Source organism: Podarcis bocagei (genome assembly GCF_964188305.1).
Source record: "Podarcis bocagei genome assembly, chromosome: 16".
NCBI lineage: Eukaryota > Metazoa > Chordata > Lepidosauria > Squamata > Lacertidae > Podarcis > Podarcis bocagei.
In genome coordinates this window covers 27,928,391-27,949,772 of record NC_138142.1, presented here as the reverse complement: position 1 = coordinate 27,949,772, position 21,382 = coordinate 27,928,391, and the positions used below count along the sequence as shown (strand labels likewise).

Sequence of the window (21,382 nt, the reverse complement as noted above, 5' to 3'; positions counted from 1 at the left end):
CTTTAGACACAGCCTGGCCATAAAGGGAAGGGGGCTGAGAGATTCAGGCTGTGCAGGATGAATGATCAAGCTCCCACTCCCTGTCACTTTTGGGTTCCTCTTAAGTTCTGCCTTCCAGCTGCTCAAATGGTGGAAATGACTGGATATGCCTTTCTGGAAGGAGCCCATCTCCTCTGGTCCTTTATGGGCTCTAACACAATTCCTTCTGCAGTCTTCCTGCAAAGTAAGGAAGAGCAGCCTCTTGTACTTGCAAAAAGGCCATGGGTTGTACGTATGTATGAAATTTCTATGCTGCCCTTCATCTGAGGATCACAGGGAAGTTTACAATATAAAAACAAAAAAATGCATACCATAGTAACAAATAAAAACAATAATCCCCTCACAAGTGTATGAGTAGACCCATTGAAATCAGTGGGCTAAGCTGATCGTGCCCTCTGATTTCACTGGGACTGTTCTGAATATGACTTGCTCAGGTACAGCCGCAGATCCTAGGTGGGATTCTAGACTCCAGGGTTTTTGGCTGCTGTTGGGAGATTTGGACAAGCACATGTGGAGCTGACTCACTTCTGCCTTTTTGGGACAGGTATGCCTTTTAACCAGCTGGGGACACTGGCGGGGAGCAACTACTACAACGTGGAAGCCACCTACTGCTACCTGCGCTGGTGAGTGTGCCTCCCAAGGAGAGCGAGTCCACCTGTTGCTTTGGGGCAGAGAGGACTTTTCACTGTGCAGTGTATCGCCTGTTGACTTTCTTGCTCTGTGCATAGCTGGAATGTGGTTCCCATAGCTGCCTAACCTGACTGCCTGGATGCTGGTTGCTCTGTTACAAGTGTGCGTGCAGCCTGTGCCCTTGGGCTGTCAGTCCTTGAAAAGCAGCTAAAAATAAATCAATCCCAGGAACTTGTGAGCGGGGTGCTGTGTAGCTTGCAAGTCGGTTTTAGGCACCAAATTCCACAGAATTTCTGCTTTAATTATTTTTAAAATACATTGTAAACTTCAAGTGAGAGATGAGTAAGTCTCCCCAAAGAGGCCTGCCAACTCAGAAGATTCCATCGTTGCTAGTATGTCTAGTGCTGTCACCTCTCCAGATCTAAGTTGGTTCCAATATTGTACAAATGGGGTTCATTTTTTGTTTTGGAAATGTGCTTGTTGATCGAGTCTTTCCACTCCGCAGATGTTGGAGCTTGTAGGCTTGCTCAGAAGCATAATATCCCTTCCCTCCTAGACCTTTTGAAAGCAAAATTATAACAGTTTCTGGTGGCTTTTCCTCTTCCCCTCTCAAGCTGTTTCTTACCACCTTCCTGAAAAGGTGGGAAGACCTCATTCATACTCTGAACCCTGTGGCATGCACAGGAGCTTCAGTGAAGAGGCAAGGCATTCTATCATTTGTTTATTTATTTATTACATTTATAGCCCACATTTTGTTCAATCAGCTCAAGGTGGCGTACATAGTTCTCCCACCCACCCACCCCCAATTTATCCTCACAACGCTATGAGGTAGGTTAGGCTGAGAGTGAGTGACTAGCCCCAGGTCACCCAGTGAGCTTCATGGCTGAGTGGTGATTCGAACCCTCGTCTCTCCAGTCCTAGTCTGACACTCTAACCACTATATCACACTTGCTCTCTTAATTTGTGTCATTGGAGAGAGTCCTGTTTCTGACAATACAAAGTAGGGAATCCCACGCTTTTCTTTCAGAACTCTGTGGAGGAGGGTGACTATGCTAGACAGAGTGGGAAAGTTATCCTAGTTGATGGGTATGTGGAGCTCTGTGACTTAAAAACATGAGCGACTCTGCCTCTCTCATGTTACATTTTAGATACATACCCAAAAGCTGTGTGTGTGTGTGTGTGTGTGTGTGTGTGTGTGAGAGAGAGAGAGAGAGAGAGAGAGAGAGAGAGAGAGATGTTGGTAATTTTGTCAAATGAACAGGCACATTAATGAGAGAGGATTAGCTGAGGTTTGCTCAGTGGCAAACATGGGGTTCTTGCTCTGGAATGGTGTGAATCAGCCTGCACGCTTGGGTGTGTGAGTGATGCTTGACAAAGTGACTGAAACCAGAGGGGACACTGAATGAGATTTCTAGTGGTTGACAGGGGAGTGCTGTACCTTGGGTTTATGGTGAAGGGAAGGAGTCTGACCTCCCAGGGATTGCACCTTCTCCCATTTCCAGCACAGCCACAAATAGGAATTTTGAAGCTTCTGTTTTCAATTCAGTGCAGCTAGTCATGTTGCCTGAACTTGGCAAACTATTATTAATTATGGTTTGTTTAAAACAAACCAGCTTCAAACTCTGGTTTGTGCCAGCAAGCCATGGTTATGATTAGCCACAGTCTAGGCATCGAATGGGACACGGGTGGCGCTGTGGGTAAAACCTCAGTGCCTAGGACTTGCTGATCACACGGTCGGCGGTTCGAATCCCCGCGGTGGGGTGAGCTCCCGTCGTTAGGTCCCAGCTCCTGCCCACCTAGCAGTTCGAAAGCACCCTTAAGTGCAAGTAGATAAATAGGTACCGCTCCGGCGGGAAGGTAAACGGCATTTCCGTGTGCTGCTCCGGTGCTGGTTTGCCAGAGCAGCTTCGTCATGCTGGCCACGTGACCCAGAAGTGTCTGCGGACAGCGCTGGCTCCCGGCCTCTAGAGTGAGATGAGCGCACAACCCTAGAGTCTGTCAAGACTGGCCCCTACGGGCAGGGGTACCTTTACCTTTACCTTTAGGCATCGAATACAATGCTAAGCTGTTTAACTGAAACCAGAAGTGAAAAATTCTGAACTTCTGCTTGGATGCCAGGAGGAAGGAAATGTCATTCTTAACAAAATATGACATCTGGATGCAGCCAAGGCCTTGCAGAGCTTTGCTCAAAGTCTTACAAGTGTAAAACTAGTTAAGTGAAACAAGCCAAGAGGTGCAAACTTGCTTGATTTCAATAAATTCTACAGGTGGCAAAATTCTGCACTTTTGACCTTGTCAAGTGTAACCTGCTGCTTGTTTGGGGTTTTACTGAGAATTTAACATTTCTGCTTTTGGGGTTTTGTGCCTGTTTAGTATCCAGTCTGAAGTGTCCTTTGAAGGTGCTTATGGGAATCTCAAACGCCTGTATGATAAGGCGGCCAAAATGTATCACCAGCTGAAGAAATGTGAAACCAGGAAACTGTCACCCAGCAAAAAGAGGTAAGGAAGTAATGTGGTTCAGTCCTGCGGTGAGCAAATCTCAAAATCTGTCCAGTGTTCTGGTAGACATGTCCAGAGGTAGAGTATTATCCAGCCTCTGTGAACATTACCTAATTCCATAGAGAAACACCTGTGACTGACCCCAGCGGGATGACATGCCAATGAGCACATGTAACCCCCCCCCCCCGAATTTATTGGTTTGATGGATTGTGATGGTTTCCTAATAGTCATCTGGAGTTAACACTTGCAATTTGAGCCTTAAGGGGGAAGGGAAGGAGGGACACACCATTTGTGTGGTGCTGCATGTGAGAATTGAAATGCAAGTGGATGAGACAGTGCAGGCTGTTTGGGTGTGCAAAGGTGTGTTACTGCCCTCTTGTTTACCATAACAGCCTATTTCATGAATGGGGAAAGTGATGCAGAGAGAGAAATGTCTGGTTCAAGGCCAGCCTGAGCTGAGGTTTATATGCAACACCTTGGCCAGTCCAAGCCTGGCCCTACTAAATTTTAGCGATGGGTTTTCTCAGCATTAAGAATGTGGTAACTGAGGGGTTATGAGAGATGAAAAACTGTGGCTTTGTGCAATTGAGGCTTATTCGGAATTAGGACTCTCACTCCTTGTCTTTCCTGACTGCTCTTCAGTTGAGGCTCCAGTGCACTTTGGTGAGTGAAGTAGTCCTTTGCCAAAGCTGCTGCTGTTTGGTTTCAACTCCCTCCTATTCCAAATTGGAGAATGTGTCTGCCACATACTAATATTGGCTGTGCCTGAAATTTCCTTTGCCTTTGTGGTGCTGGCTGCATAGCTATAGGACTTCCTCAGAGTCTTAAGAAGCATTATATTACAAGGGGTGAAAATGACCAAATGACGAGAAAGAGAAGGAACAGTCCAGATTCTGTGCCAAGCAAAGTGAACTCTGCAATCTCTAGAAAATAAGTAGATTGAGTAGATTTGCCACAGTTCCCCATTTTGCACAAATGCCTTCTCCTTTGCTGAACTTACTTTGTTTCTAGTAGTCTTGGGGGTGGAGCTAGAGCTGTTGGGCACTTAGGCCTTATCTGAAACCACTGGAAAATCTTCCTTGACTACCTCCTTGGGATAATTGTGCCCTTCCTCTTCTCTTTCCCTCTCCCAACTCCACCCCCAACCCCCGCAGGTGCAAAGACATTAAGAGGTTACTGGTGAGTTTCATGTACTTGCAGAGCCTCCTTCAGCCAAAGAGCAGGTGAGTCTTCTGCGTCTTTATTCTTGCTGTGCTGTTTTGTTAACTCCTGGTAGATTATGTAGCTGAAGCAAAGCACTTTTACATTGGGATAATATACTGGTCCAAACAATCTCAAGGGCATTGGAATAACTTCCCATGAGGGGAAGGAGAATTCCTTGCTCCAACACTCTTCTGCAGAACTAGAGTGATTCTTGCTAATAAAAGGTGGAAATGATATTAGGTCTGGACGTACAAAAATAATTAAGCTAATTGACAGCATTGCCTTTTCACCGGTTGAGAGTCTCCCACCACTAGGGAGGATGCATCACCCTTGGCCCTTGAGAAGGGCCATAGCTCAGCAGTAGAGCATCTGCTTTGCATGCCAAATGTCCTGGGTTCAATCCCAAGTAGGGTTGGAAAAGGCTTTCTGCCTGAGACCCTGGAGAGCCACTGCTGGTCAGTGTAGACTATACTGATCTAGACTGACCAGTGGTCCAACTTCATATAAGGCAGCTTCTTAAGTTCCTAATTTGTCGGGCGAGTCTAAAGCACCTTGGGGAGAATGTGCCCTCAGATCAAGTATCAGGGTTGCCTGGTTCTTAGTTACCCACTCGTCGGCTCAGCCTCTGCAGATGAGGACTCGTTATGGGGGTTGCATAACCACTGTGGTTGCCTAGGGTTTGGAGAGGCTTGACCTGTTTCAACTGCTTGCACCTCCTGTTTGCTGTGGGACAATCCTCTGTGGCTCATCTCTCCTTGTCACCCACCTCTCAGTTCTGCAGACTCTGAGCTGACGTCTCTCTGCCAGTCAGTACTGGAGGATTTCAACCTCTGCCTCTTCTACTTGCCCTCTTCGCCCAACACGAGCTCTGCCAATGACGACGAAGAGGAGTGCGAGAATGGCTACTCCTTCCTGCCAGACCTCCTCATCTTCCGGATGGTCATTGTCTGTCTGATGAGCGTCCACAGCCTCAAGAGGGCAGGTGAGCAGCGTGGCTGTGTGTGGTGTGTCCTCCTCTTGCAGACTTGGTGTGCAGGTTTTAAGCTGCCCTGTCGGCCTCTCATTATAATATGATTGGTTGAACTGAGCTAGCATCTCTCAAACTCTTCCTGTTTCCAGAACAGCAGCAAAGATGAGGTGGTTCAGCATCCACTTCATAAAACACAGTCATTGACTCCTGGGCTCAGGTGCTCACAGAGTAAATCTGGGATCGAAGCATTTTCTTTCATTTCACTTTAAATTTGTATTTTCATAGAATCATAGAGTTCATAGACTCAAAGAGTCTGGATATTTAGCATATCATTAGCATTAGCATTTATTAAATTTGTTAGTTGCCTTTTTGCCATGGCAATTTGAAGCAACTAGGATGGGATAATATATTAAAACATCCCACTCGCTCTAAAAGGCCATAGATAGTTCAAAGCCAAAGGCCGGGTTTAAAAGGAGTGTTTTTGCCTGGCGACTGAAGCCTATGTAATGATGACACCAAGTAGTGAGCCTTCCCAGGGAGAGCATTTCACAAACAGGGAGCCAACACTGAAAAGGCCTGATCTCAAGTTGCCACCCTCCGGACCCTCCTGTGGAAGGGGGCACATGATATATGCAAGTGGCTGAATGGAGTTCTTAGTTTTGTTGCAGAAAGGCTTTTTAAATTTCTGAATAACAGTGAGTTGACAAGAATTTTAACTTTGATCACATAAAGAAGCCCAAAGGCATTTGGGTGCCTGCAGTTGAATAAAGGTAAATGCATAATTATGGAGTTTGCTCCCCCACGGACGTTGCAGGCACTGTTTTTCCCATTCAGTTGCCAGCTCCCCTTGACGCTGATGCTTCCTCATCTCTCTCCTTACAGGCTCCAAGCAGTATAGTGCAGCCATTGCATTCACACTGGCCCTCTTTTCGCACCTCATCAACCACGTCAATATTCGCCTGCAAGCAGAGCTGGAAGAAGGCGAGAATCCAGTTCCAGCCTTTCGGAATGATGGCACAGGTGAGGGCTGCAAGAAGGGTTAAGTTTGCCCATTCTAAGATCCTTGCCTTCCATCTTCCACACTGCGTTCTGCTCTTGTGACGAGGCAGGCAGTGGTGAAAATAATCTGGTTAACAGTTATTTACTTTTCCTAGGGGATCCTGGGAAGTTCTTTGGGGAGAGTCTGTAAGAACTTGAAAATAGCCCTGCTGAATCAGACCAAAGGCCTGTCTGGCTCAGCACCTTGTTTACAGAGTGGCCAGCCAAATACCTATAGGAAGCAGGGAGACAGGACCCAACCCCAGCAGAAGATAGTAATCGAAGCCAGTGATAGCCTTTCCAAACCCCTTTTAAAGCCATCCAAGTTGGGGGTCATCACTAGATCTTGTGGGAGTGAATACCTTAGTTTAACTTACGTTCTGTGTGCAGAAGTCTTTCCTTTTGCCTGTCATGACTCTCCCACCATTCAGCTTCACTGGATGAAGATAATAACACAATACTGTGGTACCTTGGTTGTCAAACTTAATCCGTTCTGGGAATCTGTTCGACTTCCAGAACCGTTCGAAAACCAAGGCACGGCTTCCAATTGGCTGCAGGAGCTTCCTGCACTCAGTCGGAAGCCGTGGAAGCTGTGTCAGACATTCGGCTTGCAAAAAACGTTTGCAAACCAGAGCACTCACTTCCAAGTTTGCTGCGTTTGGGAGCCGATTTGTTTGGGAGCCAATCCGTTTGACAACCAAGGTACCACTGTAAAACTGTGAACAGCAACAATGAATTGCACAGTAATTAAAAATTCAGTTAAAACTATTTAGTTTAATTAATTCAACAAAATTTATGAACTTGATCCAATGAGACCAGCTTTCCAAAAATCTGACACAGTCATTCACACCTCCAGCACCCCCTTCCATCTCTTGCCCCTTTGCGCCCCCCCCCCCAGGTAATCCCACCGCCCCCCAAGCCGCCAACTTCAGGAGCCACTGATATAAAGTCTTTGTGGCAGGTGTTGCAACGAAACAGTAGTCAAGCCGGTTTGTGTATCTTTAGAGTTTCCAAAAATGTGTGTTTGGCTGCTCTTTTGCAGAGGATCTGGAGGCCCGGGAATCCTTGAACTCTATTGAGAGAGAAGCCGAAGGGGATCTGGCCAACCACCGACCCAGTGAGGAGCAGCGGAAGAGCGAGAGCAAGAAGGGCAAGAAATACTCACGCCTCTCCTGCCTGCGCCGTCGCCGCCATGTCCAGAAGGTGGACGAGAGCGACCTGAGCGAGGGCTTTGACTCCGACTCTAGCCCAGATTCCACCAAAGGGAGTGACGGCTCAGAGAGCGGCTCAGAGAAGAGCGACGAGGAGGCCGAGGCGGCTTTTGACGTGGAGACCGACTCGGACATGAACAGCCAGGAGTCACGCTCAGACCTGGAAGACATGGAGGACGAGCCAGACGCCGAGGGGGGCAGCCAAGCCAAGGGCATGAAGAACGGCGCCCCGGAGGCTTTGGACTCTGCGGAAGGGGATGTTGGCAGGCTGGTGGACTTGAAAAGCCCTGGCGTTGCCAAGACTGAGCCCCTGCTGGAGCCTCCTGCGGCCAACGGGCCAGGCTTGCTGGGCGCCAGTGATGCCAGTATAGCCAGCAACCTCCAGGCCATGTCCACGCAGCTCTTCCAGACCAAGCGCTGCTTCCGACTGGCCCCCACTTTCAGCAACGTCCTCCTCAAACCAAACTGTGAGCTGCCTGCCCCGAAAGAGGTGGTGGACAGCAAGCCATGTGTCAATGGGGACGTGGAGAAGTCCAAAATGACTGAGCAAGGTGAGAGAGAGAGAGAGAGAGAGAGAGAGAGAGAGAGAGAGAGAGAGAGAGCATGTACACTAGATTGGAAAGGAGGTCCCTTCCATGAGTGGAGAAAAGGGTGTGTGAGCAGAAGTGGGGTGGAAAGACCTTAGGATTTTGTAGAGGGTGATTTGTGGGTGAGATCTGGCTGACACAGATCCCGGTTGCCAACGCAGAGGTGTAAGTGGGGAAGGGGGCAAGATGAGAACTCCTTTGATATCCATTTCCAGGCCAGCATTAGCTATGCGCCCCCAAAACATTGCTGTCTTAAAGTGGGGTGACAAACCTGTCTTGTAATCTTTGACATTGTGTCCCCATCTGCACTATACATTCAAAGCAGCAGCATATCACAGTCGTGGCTTATTCCTCCTAAGAATCCCAGAACAAACCTCATTTCCCAAGATTCTTTGGGGGAAGCCATGACTCTTTAAAATGGTATGGTGCTGCTTTAAATTTATACTGCAGATGGGGGCAGAAGTGTGGCAGAAAGGAAGTTGAGGCAGGGTGGTGTACTAAATTGTGCACTAAATCTCCTCCACCATCCCTACTCGTAGGGAGTGATTTTCTTTTCTGTGAAGTTGCCAGCTACTGCTTTTCATCACCTCTAGATTAAAACTTGATAAAACCTCTTGATTCCCAGGGGCCAGATAAAAAGCATTTGGCAGGGTAGGTGGGTGTCTCTCCTCTGGAGGAGAATTGCATTTTCCAATCTGCACTCCTTGTTTAATTATCTAAGTTCCTTGTTTTTAACGATCCGTTTGTCTTGTCCAAGACGATGTTTCTGAGTCGGAAGAGAGCGTCTCTAGCAGTAAATCCTGCAGGAACGAGCGTTCTCTCCAGGAGAAGCTGGAGATCATCACCAATGAGGGGTTGCTGCCGACTGTCAAAGTATTTCTGGACTGGCTGAGAACCAACACTGATCTCATCATCATGTGTGCACAGGTAGGGAGGGGTAATGGGGGAGAATCCCACTTACACGACTTCTTCAGCTTACACCTCTGGGCTGTTGAATGAGCCTCTATCTTGTGCACTCAACCACTGCACTTGCCAGCCTGTATAAAGCAGTTTGCCATTAAGTGCTAAAAGTAGAAGTAACTGATAAAAGCAGTGGATCCCAAAGTGGGTGGTACCAGCCCTGGTGGGGCGGTGGGATTACCGGGGGTATGGGGTGTGTGCGCATCCGCGCTAAGAGTCAAAGGGGCGCTGGAGGTATAAATGACCCACAGTTCTGATATTTATCAGATAAATCGTAGGGAAAAGGATGGGATTTCAAGTAGACCTCAAACTAATGTGAGGGTGACAGACCCATGCCTTCAAATGCACACTTCATGTAATCCTTGTGATTTAAAGTAGCAAGGGGAGCTGTGAACCCTTCCCTCCCAGGTAATTTTCTTCCAGCTGAGCTCTATTCCACAGTCAAAGCCAAGCTGGGGAAGAAAGGTGGGTGGGAGAGGTTGAGTGTTTCAGTGCCCTATTCTTGCCCCATTGCTACCTTAAATCCACACACGCTCACACCCTCTTGCACTTTATTTCGAGTGCAACCTTCAAGGGCCTCCTGCTCTCAGCTGTAGTAAAACGGACATCCCATTTTATCCTGGTGCTGACTTTGTGTGGTAGGTTAGGCTGGGAGGTGGTAGCAGCTGGCCAGTCTGAGCAAGGGCTTGAACCTGGATCTCTGGCCCAAGTCCTAATATTCAACACATGCTCAACTTCCATTTGTTTGTGGTGATTTTTCCCTTCTCCAGAGTTCTCAGAGTTTATGGAACAGACTTTCTGTCCTTCTGAACCTGCTTCCTTCAGCTGGAGACCTTCAGGACTCAGGTAACTTTTAGAAGAAATTTCCTTTTCTAATGTCCCCCCACCCCACCCCTGACACTTGAATTTCAACTTCCTGTGCAGCTCAGGCACTCTTGCTAGTTTCCTGGGTCTTTTTCCTGCTTTACACCCAGTTTTTCTGCTGTTTTTAAATGGGGAGAGGTGGTGGGAAGTCTAGTGACACAAAGTGACTTCTTTGAACCTGGAATCTTCAGTTTGCAGTCTCCACCATCTCTTGGTGAACCAGGGAATGTCCCTTGCTGGAAACCCTTGGAGACCTACTGTCCCAATCTGCATAGACAATACCTGAGCTTGGTAGACTTCTTGCATTCTTCTGGAATTCCATTGCTTAGTTCCAGAAGAACGTGAGAAGTCTACCAAGCTCGTATGCTATGCAGTGGAGTAAGCACAAAGCCCCTTTCTGTGGGAGCAGCTCCGCCAGTTCCACCTTCAAGGCCACACTTGCTTACCTGATGGTGGCTTGTCTGGATTCAGAGAGGGAAGCTCCTGCTGAGGTCTTCTGTATGCCTCATGAAAAGAATCAGAATCGTAGAGTTGGAAGGGATCTCAAGGGGTATCTAAGCCAATGTCCTTCAATGCACAAATAACAGGTGCAGAGTCCCTGGCAGATGCCCCCACCTCCAAACTCTGTTCAAAAACCTTCCATGATGGAGAGTCCACCAGCTTCCAAGGTTGTCCGTTCCACCGTTGAATAGCGCTTACTGTCAGAGCTGGTCATGATATGGAAATGTAATGAGCCACTTTACACAGAGTCAAGTTACTCATCTAGCCTAGTGCCGTCTACCTTGATCTGGCAACAGCCTCTGTGTGTGTGTTTGTTTCCCATCCCTTCCTGGAGGAGATGCTGGGGGTCGATCTGGGGAACCTTCTACATGCAGAGCATTTGGTCTTCCACTGAGCTACAACCCTGTTCTTCGAAGGAGACACAAGCATCCCAAGCCAGGAGCATCTTCCCCCTTTGGGCTTCCTGCGGGGCCGACTCCCGTGTGTGGCAGAGTCAGAGCTGGCACCATGAGGAGTTGTGGAAGGCCCAGTTTTAGACTAGACGTGCCCTTGAGGACTAGCGTTTCGTGTGACTTTCTAGTTGCTCCTTCTGCCTCTGGGTCCCAGAAATATAAAGCCGCCGTTCTGTCCCCTCCCATCCCCACTGCTGATGCGCAGGGCTGTTCCTCTGCAACGAGGTGAAGAGCATGCTGCCTGGGTGTGAGCTGCCAGACTTGCCTGCCTGCCTGCTGCTCCCAGAGGACATGGCCCTCCGCAACCTTCCCCCGCTGAAGAACGCACACAAGAGGTTCAACTTCGAGCAGGACAGGCCTCTCCTTGCAGAAGTGGAGGAGGTAAGAGGCTGGTTTTGGTGCTGGATTTCAGAAGTCATGGGAGGCTTCTGGACTGGGGGACGACGACGTGAGGGCAAGTAGAACCTTTGCTCCAGGACTTCAGGGGTGGGGAACCTCTAGCTCGCAGGCCAGTCCTGTCCCACCAAAGGAGCCCAGTTTGGTGTGCGAGGCTATTTTCCCAAACCACGCCCACCTGTCAGTCAGCTGGTGTCGCTGGGTGGGGTTTGATCCTTCTGGCCTAGGAGCTCTTTGCAGGGAGCAGGGCTGAACATTCCCTTTGATCCTTTGCAGCGAGAGGTCAGCCAGCTTGGCCCATCCTTTGCCCTCCCAAGTCCCGGCTGTTCCTGTAGCCTTTCAGGTGTTCAGGAGGGGAGCTTTTGCTTTGCTTTAGTGTGTGTGAGCCCCCATCTCGGCCTCAATTGGACGCGCTCCCTGCCCTCCCCACCCACCAGGCCCTCCTCCTCTTTCTTCATTACAGTCCGTGGTTCGCATCTGTTGCGTCCGGAGTTTCGGACACTTCATCACCCACCTGCAAGGCAGTATCCTGCAGTTCAACCCGGAGGTTGGGATCTTCATCAGCATTGCTCAGTCGGAGCAGGACGGCTTGCTCCAGCAGGCCCAGGCCCAGTTCCGCATGGTGAGCTTTTCCAGGGTGGGCTGGAGGGGAGTAGTGGGATAGAACAAACATGCTCCAGTGAAGACCAAGGCTTGATAGCCATACAGGGACCTCCTCTTGCATTCCCTGTCTTGTCACATGCCTGTGCATTGCACAGCTCTTCTCCTCCATTTGTGAGTTTATGTCACCGGTGAAGCCTGAGAAAATATCAGAAAATGCATGGGAAGCATCTGATGGAAGTTTCAGGGGTGATGTGGAAGTGAGTGGCTGAGAAAAGACTTGTAGTAGCCACATTTCTAGTCTTCAACTTAGCACTTTCTTTGCCCATAAAAAAAAACATCTAGGGAAAGTGTAAAAATGCTTTACAGTGTTATTTCTGTGGCTATCAGCAAAAAGAAGGGTCCTTTAGACTGTTTGCAGACTACATTTCAACTAGGGGATGGGGAGAGTATTCAGAGCATGCAATTTTACACTGTTTATACTGTATTGCATATTTAGGCCTCTGTGACCTTACAGTAGATTTATTTCTTATATTTATATGCCACCACCTCCTCCAAGGAGCTCAAGGGGCTGTACATAGTTCTTCCCCTGCTCCCCATTTTATCCTCAAAACAATCCCTGTGAGGTGGGGTAGGCTGAGAGGTAGTGACGGGCCCAAGACCACTCAGCAAGCTCCATGGCTGAGTGGGAATCTGAACCCAGGTCATAGTTCCAACACCCTCTAACCATCTCACCACCCATGGATAGCGAAAGGAAGTGGAGGAACCATTCCAGAGTTGTGGAATGGGACCATAGGTGCAAAGGCAGTTTGACGTGCATCATTCCCTTTGCTCTCCCTTAGGCCGCTGAGGAAGCTCGCCGGAACAGGCTCATGAGAGACATGGCTCAGCTTCGGCTGCAGGTATGATGATGGACTGTGCATAGATGGGGGAGGCAAGTGCAAGTCAGTGGAGGCCTCCAAATACCTGGGGTGGGGGTGGGGGTGGGGAGGCTGTATCGCTTGTGCTTGCGCCTGACATAGCTTGCAATTAAAGCACTTGACTGAATGAGGACAAAGCCAGCAGGTAACCTGGTCAGGCCTGTCAGCTCTGTTGGTCAGAACCTGGGGTACCAATAACAGCGAGTCTTCATGATTGGTGGAACTGGTTCATAATACCCATTCCCCGTTTGTAAGAACTCAGGGTTGCAGTGTGGCCTCACCCACACTTGGGAACTCCCTGCCTATTGACAGCAGGCAAGTTCTTTTCATTGTACTCTTTTTTTGCGCTGGCTAAAAGCCAAGTCTACCAAGTGGTTTAAAAAGATGGTGTGTGTTTTAATCTGCTTTTAGTCTGTTTTAACTTTTCAAAAGTATTTAAACTATTGTTAATTTTTGCTATTGATAATTTTTGGTAAACTACTCTGAAGGGTAATTAAAAAAAAATATCAAACAGTGAATACATTTTATGAAATAACTAAAAAATACAGTGACCTACACAACCATGCAGGGAGAGGAAAGGCCAGAGCATATGCTTTATACGCATCGTTCAGTCCCTGATTTATCCTGTTAAAAGATGATCTTGAGCAGTTTGTTTTGAGAAAGATTTCCTGCCTGAGACTCTGGATTCTTGCTGAAGCCGGTTCTGTGAAATCTTGCCACGAACTGAGTCAAACCATACAAATCCCAGTATAGTCTTGTCCTTTTCAGAGTCTCTAGCAGAGAAGAGTCTTTTCCCCAGCTTCGCTACCTGGAGTTGTGTGGGGTTGAACCTGCACCCTGCTACATAAAACTTCTTGTACTCTGCTGGATGGGCTGGTCATCTGACAACACAGGGTGGGCCACTGAGAACACTCCTTAATGGATTTGGTGCTCTTGCTCAGAGTTTCTTCCCTAAAGGCTCCTGCTTCCTTCTCTCTTTCCCCAGCTGGAGGTGTCGCAGCTGGAAGGGAGCCTCCAGCAGCCCAAAGCACAGTGTGTGATGTCGCCCTACCTGGTCCCCGACACCCAGGCTCTCTGCCAGCACCTCTGCACCATCAGGCAGCTGGCTGCCAGTGGAAGGTTTATTGTGATCATCCCACGGACAGGTAAGAGGCCCCTCCCACCACAGGGCTGGGATCCTGAGCAGGACAATTGCTGTTGCCAGGTAGTGAAAGGGTTGATTGCCCGGGGGAGGGGTGAGCGAGCCGAGCAGTGGGATTACCTGGGGGGGGGGTGCTAAGAGGCAGTTGGGCAGCTGTATAACCAGTGCAGGCTCATCTACTTTGTTGACAATTAAACTAACCAGTTTAAATTGGAGCTTTAATAAATGTGTGGTTGTTAACTATTTACTGTGTGTTTCTTAGCGGGTTGTGCAAACCGCTGTTCTGAACAATGCTTTTTATAGGGTAGTGGGCACTGGGGATGAGCTTGTGGAACCAAGGGGGCAGTGACCAGAAAAGTTGGGAACCTCTGCCTTAAGGGAAGCAGAAGATGTAACCATCTTGTTTTTCTTTGATCCTTAGTAATTGATGGCTTAGACTTCCTGAAGAAAGAGAATGCGGGAGCTCGTGACAGCATCCGATATCTAGAGGCAGAATTTAAAAAGGGAAACAGGTAGGTTGAGCCCCCTGGTCAACAGTATTCATTTTCATTGTACACTGGAACAGGTAATAAAGAACCGTGCTTAAGAAGCAGCCTCTCTTGGGATGGGTCGTTAGGTTGTATTTTACATATACACCCTGATCAGGCTGCAGTTCTCATATGTAAAACAGCTGTTTGGGTCCTGCCCTTGAATGTGAATACCTGTTTGCAATAAAAATTTGAACATTGCACCTCCATCCCTTTCCCAGTATAGGTGTGCAGGCATTTGATGTTTTTAATAATAAATATTTACAGTAGTACCTTGGTTTGCAAACAGTTTGGTTTGCATATGTTTTGGATTACAAACACATCAAACCTGCAAGTGCGTGTCCTGGTTTGCAAACTTTTTTTAGATTACAAACAATTTTTTTTTGGAGGCCCCATTGGCAAAAGCGTGCCGTGGGTTACAACCTGTTTTGGTTTACAAACAGACCTCCAGAACAGATTATGGTTGTAAACCAAGGTACCACTGTATTTTGTTTCTTTTGATTTCTGCTCCACCTTTTAGGTCAAGTCTTTATAAGTCAGCTTACCATAAAACTTAAATGCAGTACAACAGTGGAATAAACACCATACAGTAAAAAGCAGCTTCTGATAAAATTGCAGTAAAATATTGTAGGGTCTCAAGCAAGGGATTTGAGCAGAGTTCTCCAAGGAGGGACCCCACAACTGTAGGGCCACCACTGCCAGGTGGAGCCTTTTAACTTTGATGAAGCTTTTGGGAAGAGCTGGGTTCAGATTCTCTCTCGGCTTGATATTGGTCATTGAGCAAATCTTCCTTTAACAACTGGCTTCTCTCACCTGCAAAACACGGACACTGCTTAGCAGGGTTATTGGGATAAATATGCATAAATGTACTGCAAATTACTTTGCAATTTCAGCTGTGCTGCAGAAGTAGCCTGATCAGCATTGCACTCACGCACACATCCACCCAATGTGTGATCTTCTGTCTCTAGGTACATCCGCTGCCAGAAAGAAGTTGGGAAAAGCTTTGAGAGGCATAAACTGAAGAGGCAAGATCTAGATGCTTGGTAAGCATTTGCTTCAACCTGCCTCAAATTTTAAGCAAAGCTGCATTCACAAGCAGAGAGCTGTTTTTACTAAGCCAAATGGTGGCACTGTTTTCTCTCTTTTGCCTCAATACTAATATAACAGGAACCTCTATAAGATACTCGATAGCTGCAAACAGCTGACAACCTCTCAAGGGGGCAGCGAAGATGACTCCAGTGGGATGGTGACCATCCTCACAGGCTTCCAGCTGGATGACCCAAGCAAGCTTTCTGCACCCATGAAGGTGAGTGTGGTCTGAAACCAAACTGTTCCGGCTTCGTGATGATATTTCGACTTGGAGGATGGAATACTTTTTTTAAAAGCAGTGTTGTCTATTGAAATAGAGAGAGAGTACCACTCACGAAAACAAAATGTATACCTGCAGAACTCATTGCCACGCGATGAGTGCAAAGTAGTGGTTGAAAGTAACTGGGGACATGGTGGGGTAGGCTTGCAGCTGGTTAATCTGCCAGGAGGCAAGGTTCCATTTTTACTATTTAATTGTTGCTGGCAGCAAGTGAGCAATTTCACCACCATGTTCTGCCTGTGATTTCCCCAGGATTCAGCTGCCCAGATACTGTTGGAAGACAGAATTCAAGGCTAGAAAGGCCTGAGATTCAGGGTGGTGAGGATGGGTACATCATGGGTAGCTAAGAGTTACTGGGCGAGATGCAAAGACCAGCACCTCCCCTCCAGGGCCTTACTGCACTTGGATCCCAACTCCCTTGTTCTTTCCCCAGTCTGCGATCCAGGCGGCAGCCAACGCCAGCGTCGAGATAAAGAACGTTCTGGAATTCTACAAGCAGTGGAAGGAAATGGGTTGAGGGGAGAGAAGCCGCTGGGTTGGTTGAAGCTCTGTCTCCCCGTCTTTGGACGCGCAGCGTTGGAACGAAAGAAGTCAAAACCACAGGCGATATTTGGACACGAAGCAGCTGCCGCCGTCGCGGCAATCCATGAAAAACAAGCAGCTGGGCGTGTGCACGAAACACCACCCCACATCCACACCCCCGCCATCCCCTCCCCATCTCACCAAACGGGCGGCGTCTGTGGCAGACCACGCAGCCGCTTGGGGAAGAGAGACGGATCTCGGCCGGACAGAGGAGAGGTGGTCTCCTTTTCTCCAAGCTGATGGGGACGGGTGTGAGCGGTGGGAGGGAGGGCCTCCATTCATCTCCAAAAAGCTTGCTTGGTTTCTCGTCTCCAGGATCCTGCAGGCAGCTTGTCGCCTACGCTTGAAACAAAAACACGACATTTGTGACTTTTTGCCACCGGATCCACGCTGCGAAAGAGCCGGTGATCCTGAGAGAGGGGATCAGGATTTGCAGGAGGCTCTTTCAGAATCTGGTGATGGGGAGGAGGACGTTTTCTCTCCCATTTTTATTTCATTTCCGCCCCTTCCCCTTATTGTGTTTTTCTTTTTTATGCTTAGTGACCATGCCTCTTGTGTTGTTTTTTTCCCTTTCCCCTCCCTTGTCTCCCCCTTCCCCCCAAAACCGGGGAGGGTTCTTCACCTTTGAGTGTTTGAAAGATGTCAAGGTGGCAGGGGAACAGTGATCCTGTCTCAGCAAAGCAAAACAGCTCTCTATAAGAAGCTTCCGAATGAAAACATTATTTATTTCCTTGTGGGTGGGGGTGGGAAGACTTAGCTGTGAAAAGGAAACAGTGGGCCTCATTCCCCTCCCTTTCTGCACCCTCCACTCTGCCTGTCCAAAAACCGCACCATCTTCCCACGCCTTGCTTTTCTCATAAAGTGTTGCGTTTTGTGAGTGGTGTCATAGACCATCTTGGGCTGCTTGAGCCAGGGAGGAAACAAACCCCACATTACAGCTCTCCTTTCATTCCCTGGGGTTAAGCGACCGTCTGCATGGTGCTGTTCCGCCTGCCTCCCCTTTCTATTCCCCTGTTCACCAGACAACAGGTAACTAGAAAATGGTGGCCCTTCTATTGGGCTTGCTTTGGGTTTCTTGGTTTGCCCTGAAAAACAAACAAACCCTATTTTCTCTGGCTCCTTGTGGCTGTTGTAGGAGGGATGAAGGCCTAGCTCTTGTGCAGAGCTATTGGAGAGGAGTGAAGGGGGGCTTTGCAGGCTAAGCAGGAGAAGGAGGAAACCTGACGGTATCCCTTTGCCACAGAGAAAGCCATGGGGCCTCCCTTCCCCTAGTATTCTCTGCCTCCTCTGAAATACCATAAACCAGGAAGGGTTAACTAAGGTCTGAGTGTTGAGGTTCCTGAATGGGTTCTCTACGCCTGACTCCCTTCCGCATTTGCCAGTGTTTTATGTTGAGCCTGCCAAAGGGGTCACTGTTGGAAAGATGCAGGTAGTGGCAAACCATTTCTTCTTGAAGCTAGCTTTTTCTTACGGGGGCCGGACCACCTCAGGGCCTAATAAGCTTTTGCCCTATACACCTCCCAAGTCTTCCTTCCCCACCCCCAGGCCTGGTTTTGACACCCTCTGGGAAGGGAAGAGACTGGAAGGGCTTGGAAGCAGTTTCCTGCGAGGACTTCCTTCTGCATTCCACTTCCCTTCCGCCAGGCAAATAGGAAATGGGTGAGTTGCCAGCCAGGCCTCCCCCTTACCCCACTCTTGTTTTCTTGGAGAGCCAGGTGTGGTTTCCTCCAAGGCAGCGATGCCTCTGGTGGCTTTGTGGGCCATCCAGTGCCTGCCATCTTGGATGGTTTTCTGCAGGTTCTGTATTTGGCCCTCGCCGCCTGCTTCTCTCGATCTCTTTTTAATCAGGTTGTGTTTCTTAAGCTTTTGAGTTTTCCATTAATGGGGTTTGGCCCCAAACATTCGAACATTTTATGCTGTTCCCAGGCGTCCTTCCCACCCCTAACAAGGCACCCAGGATGAAATTCTTCGCTGCTTCCGTTATGCCCCTACCTTTGGCAGGAAGGCGACAGCACAGCCGCCACCCCTTGGGAACCATAGGTTAGATTTCTCTGGCTTAGCACGTGCTTGATAATTTTTTAAGCCATCCTAGCACTCTCAAAATAGCAACCAAACACGAGTCCCATCATTTGCCTCCAAGAGGATACACTGAAAAAAAGGGGGGGGGTTGTTCCTCACCTGCTCCCTCCTGGTTTTGCTTTGGGGTTTTATGTTTTTTTTAAGGGATTCTGGGCTGTTCTGCTTGAAATGGTGAAGCAGAAGGCAGGGGAAGAGCTTCCATGATGCAAAACGGGCCAAGGAGAGGAGAGGAAGTTACACAAGCATGTGCAGACTTCAGAAATGCCAGCAAACTAGACCACTTTGTAGTTGTGAGGGGCAAGTTTTAGCCTTGGTGGAAGAGGCAGTAGAATCAAGAAATGGAGTTGTTACCTGAGTGATATGTTTTAAAACCGGGGGGCAGGGCAAAATGACTCGACATAAAATGGACATTTTTAAAAAGAAGAGTGTATGTAGTTCTGCAAGCTGAGTGCAGCCCACCAGCTGTGTAAGGTACTTTTGCAGCACTGAAGTCCTCTTTGTACTTTGAGAAGCAAGTAACTAAGGATTCTCCAAGGGTTTGGCTGTGGGAAGAATCCTGCCCTTCTGAAGTGCAGGCAGTTGAATGCTCCTATCCTGCAGGGTAAGGTTTGGCAGAACCTCTCTTCCCTCCCTTGCTCCTCCTGCAGCTGGAGAAGGTGCAGGTGGACCCTTTGTGAATTGAACAGGGATTTTACAGAAATGGTGAGCTGGACTGCCAGAGCAAATAGGTATTAGAGGATTTGAAGGAGTATCAAAAGAGGTCTGAATGGCCCACCAGAACTCTCGAAAGAGCTTCCAACAAAAAGTACTTCTGTACATTTTCTGCATTGCGTATGTGTGTGTGTGCACATGTGTGTGTATGTGCTGTTTGTTGGGCCACTGTTTTGGAGAAGTTAAAATTAGATTACAAATTATAAATGAACCCCCCAAAAAGCACTTGGGGGGAAAATAATCGGCTCAAGCTAATTGGATGTTTTAAATGTAAATTCTGACATTTCTGCCTCCATTTGGAGATTATTACTTCACCCAAAAGTAACTCTTGCCAAGGAGGTCCAGGCTGATCTAAAGAAAAAGAAAAGGTGAGGTTTCAAGCCTGGAGCCTTGTTTCTTTTGGAAGCAGGGTTTAGTGTGGAAATTTATCATCATCATTATTACTACTGAGGAAACAGATCCTGCCAAATTTGCAACCAGCTCTGTCGGCACCCTACTTGGCTTCCAACAGCAGCCCCTGTGGCCTTCAGCTTTGAAATCCAACCTGTTTACCCATCAAACATTCAGCAGCAGGTGCTGATGGGGCCAGGCCCTTTGTTTTCCTCTAAGTGGATGGAGGAGTAAAGGGATTTTGAAACATCTTTCTTGGGCTACACCATCAGTATCGCACCCACCTTTAGACCATCTCTGCAGCGTAGCCTAACTCCTAGTAAGCAGTAAAACAATTCTGGTTGGATTTTCTCTCTTTTTTAAAAAGGTTCCCTCTTTCCGTCCTCACTTTTTTGGGAGTCTGTGACTTGCTTGTCAGAAGGAAGAAGAGATGGTAAATGTGTAAGGTCTCCTTTGTATGAGCTGCTTCTACCTAATGCTTAGCACATGGCAAAGGTCAAAGGCACAGCGGGCACATTTGAGTCTACTGTTTGGGGGGGGAGTTTCTTTTCCTAACCCAATGATGTACAACCAAGCTCTGGCCCTGGTGATGATTCTCGAGAGCCCCAACAACTCTGGCTAAGCAGGAAGAGAGAAACCATGTGGGAAATCCATCTTAATATTTTATGTTCCCGGAAATTGGGGTTTCTGCTGCTTATCCACCCAAGTAAACCTGATCTTTTGGGCTGTCATCAGAAGTGTGTGTGTGTGTGTGTGTTTCACATGGGACATTAGCCATGGATGGAAACATGGGTTTGAATTCTATAGATACCCTTGTAGGCTGTGCCAAATAGCCCTCCAGTTCTTTTCTTCCTGCTTCCATCGCTTAACTCTGTTCCTTAAATGTTGTGTGCGTGTTCTCTGCATCTAGAAAGGGAGAAAAAAATCCAGCCGAGATTCTCTGGCTGGGAAAACGTGGCAGGAGAGAAATGGGGGGGGGGGGAGCTGCCACTGATGCCAGTTTGCGCACCAGAGCTGGCTGCTTCCAAAGACTTGGACTACAGCAGAAACGGTGTGGGGCATGGCCCAAACTGCAGCTTCTCTGAAAAGCGTGGGGAGTTCAAAAGTCGGTGGGAAGGGGGGCGTGTTACGAGATCTGCAGTCCTTAAGGTGGCCAGGAGCCATATCTGAGCATCCATATAAAGCTCTTCTCAGTATGAGTTGGGCGGGAGGAGGAAGAGATGTGAACTGGCTCCTGACTTACTGGTATACGGCCCTCCACTATGTAAGATTGGAACACATCGACTGGCTTAATAAAAATGCAAGATGTTTGTAAATCTTTATCCGTGGTCACTTGTATTTTATTGGAGAGGAGGGATGTGGTTTATACTTCTTTTCCTGCGATGGTGTGTTCCATTGAGGTGGGGAAAGCCATCAGCGGTCCACACAACCTGCGCCCTAACTTGAGTCAACTGAGCAAAGATGCCAAGCCAGGGGCCTTGGATGTTGAACTACGGAACTCCCTCCCACAGGAGGCAGAGATGGCCACCAACTTGCATGGCTTTAAAAGAGGATTGAACTTCATGGAGGAGAGGGCTATTGATGGTTATGCTGTGCCTCCACAGACAGAGGAAGCAGTGCTTCTGAATACCAGTTGCTAGAAGCCTGAGGAAGGGCGATGGCTCTTGTGCTTGGGTCCTGCTTGGGGGTTTCCCTTTGGGGTATCTGCTTGGC

The 21,382-nt window shown here is 48.3% G+C and overlaps 1 protein-coding gene across 1 annotated transcript in view; it reads left to right on the top strand.

Annotated features, from left to right (window-relative positions):
- The window catches only part of SMG5 (SMG5 nonsense mediated mRNA decay factor), a 33,032-nt gene extending 12,041 nt beyond the window's left edge, over positions 1-20,991 (top strand). The window contains exons 7-22 of the mRNA XM_081175441.1: positions 584-662; positions 3,043-3,168; positions 4,323-4,391; positions 5,145-5,353; positions 6,224-6,361; positions 7,422-8,141; positions 8,935-9,104; positions 9,908-9,983; positions 11,160-11,335; positions 11,814-11,972; positions 12,793-12,852; positions 13,856-14,015; positions 14,433-14,523; positions 15,507-15,581; positions 15,706-15,844; positions 16,341-20,991. Of these exons, the coding sequence (XP_081031567.1) occupies positions 584-662; positions 3,043-3,168; positions 4,323-4,391; positions 5,145-5,353; positions 6,224-6,361; positions 7,422-8,141; positions 8,935-9,104; positions 9,908-9,983; positions 11,160-11,335; positions 11,814-11,972; positions 12,793-12,852; positions 13,856-14,015; positions 14,433-14,523; positions 15,507-15,581; positions 15,706-15,844; positions 16,341-16,424 (2,531 nt within the window). The 3' untranslated portion in view covers positions 16,425-20,991. The remainder of the gene's footprint in view (positions 1-583; positions 663-3,042; positions 3,169-4,322; positions 4,392-5,144; positions 5,354-6,223; positions 6,362-7,421; positions 8,142-8,934; positions 9,105-9,907; positions 9,984-11,159; positions 11,336-11,813; positions 11,973-12,792; positions 12,853-13,855; positions 14,016-14,432; positions 14,524-15,506; positions 15,582-15,705; positions 15,845-16,340) is intronic.
- The last annotated feature ends 391 nt before the right edge of the window (positions 20,992-21,382 follow it).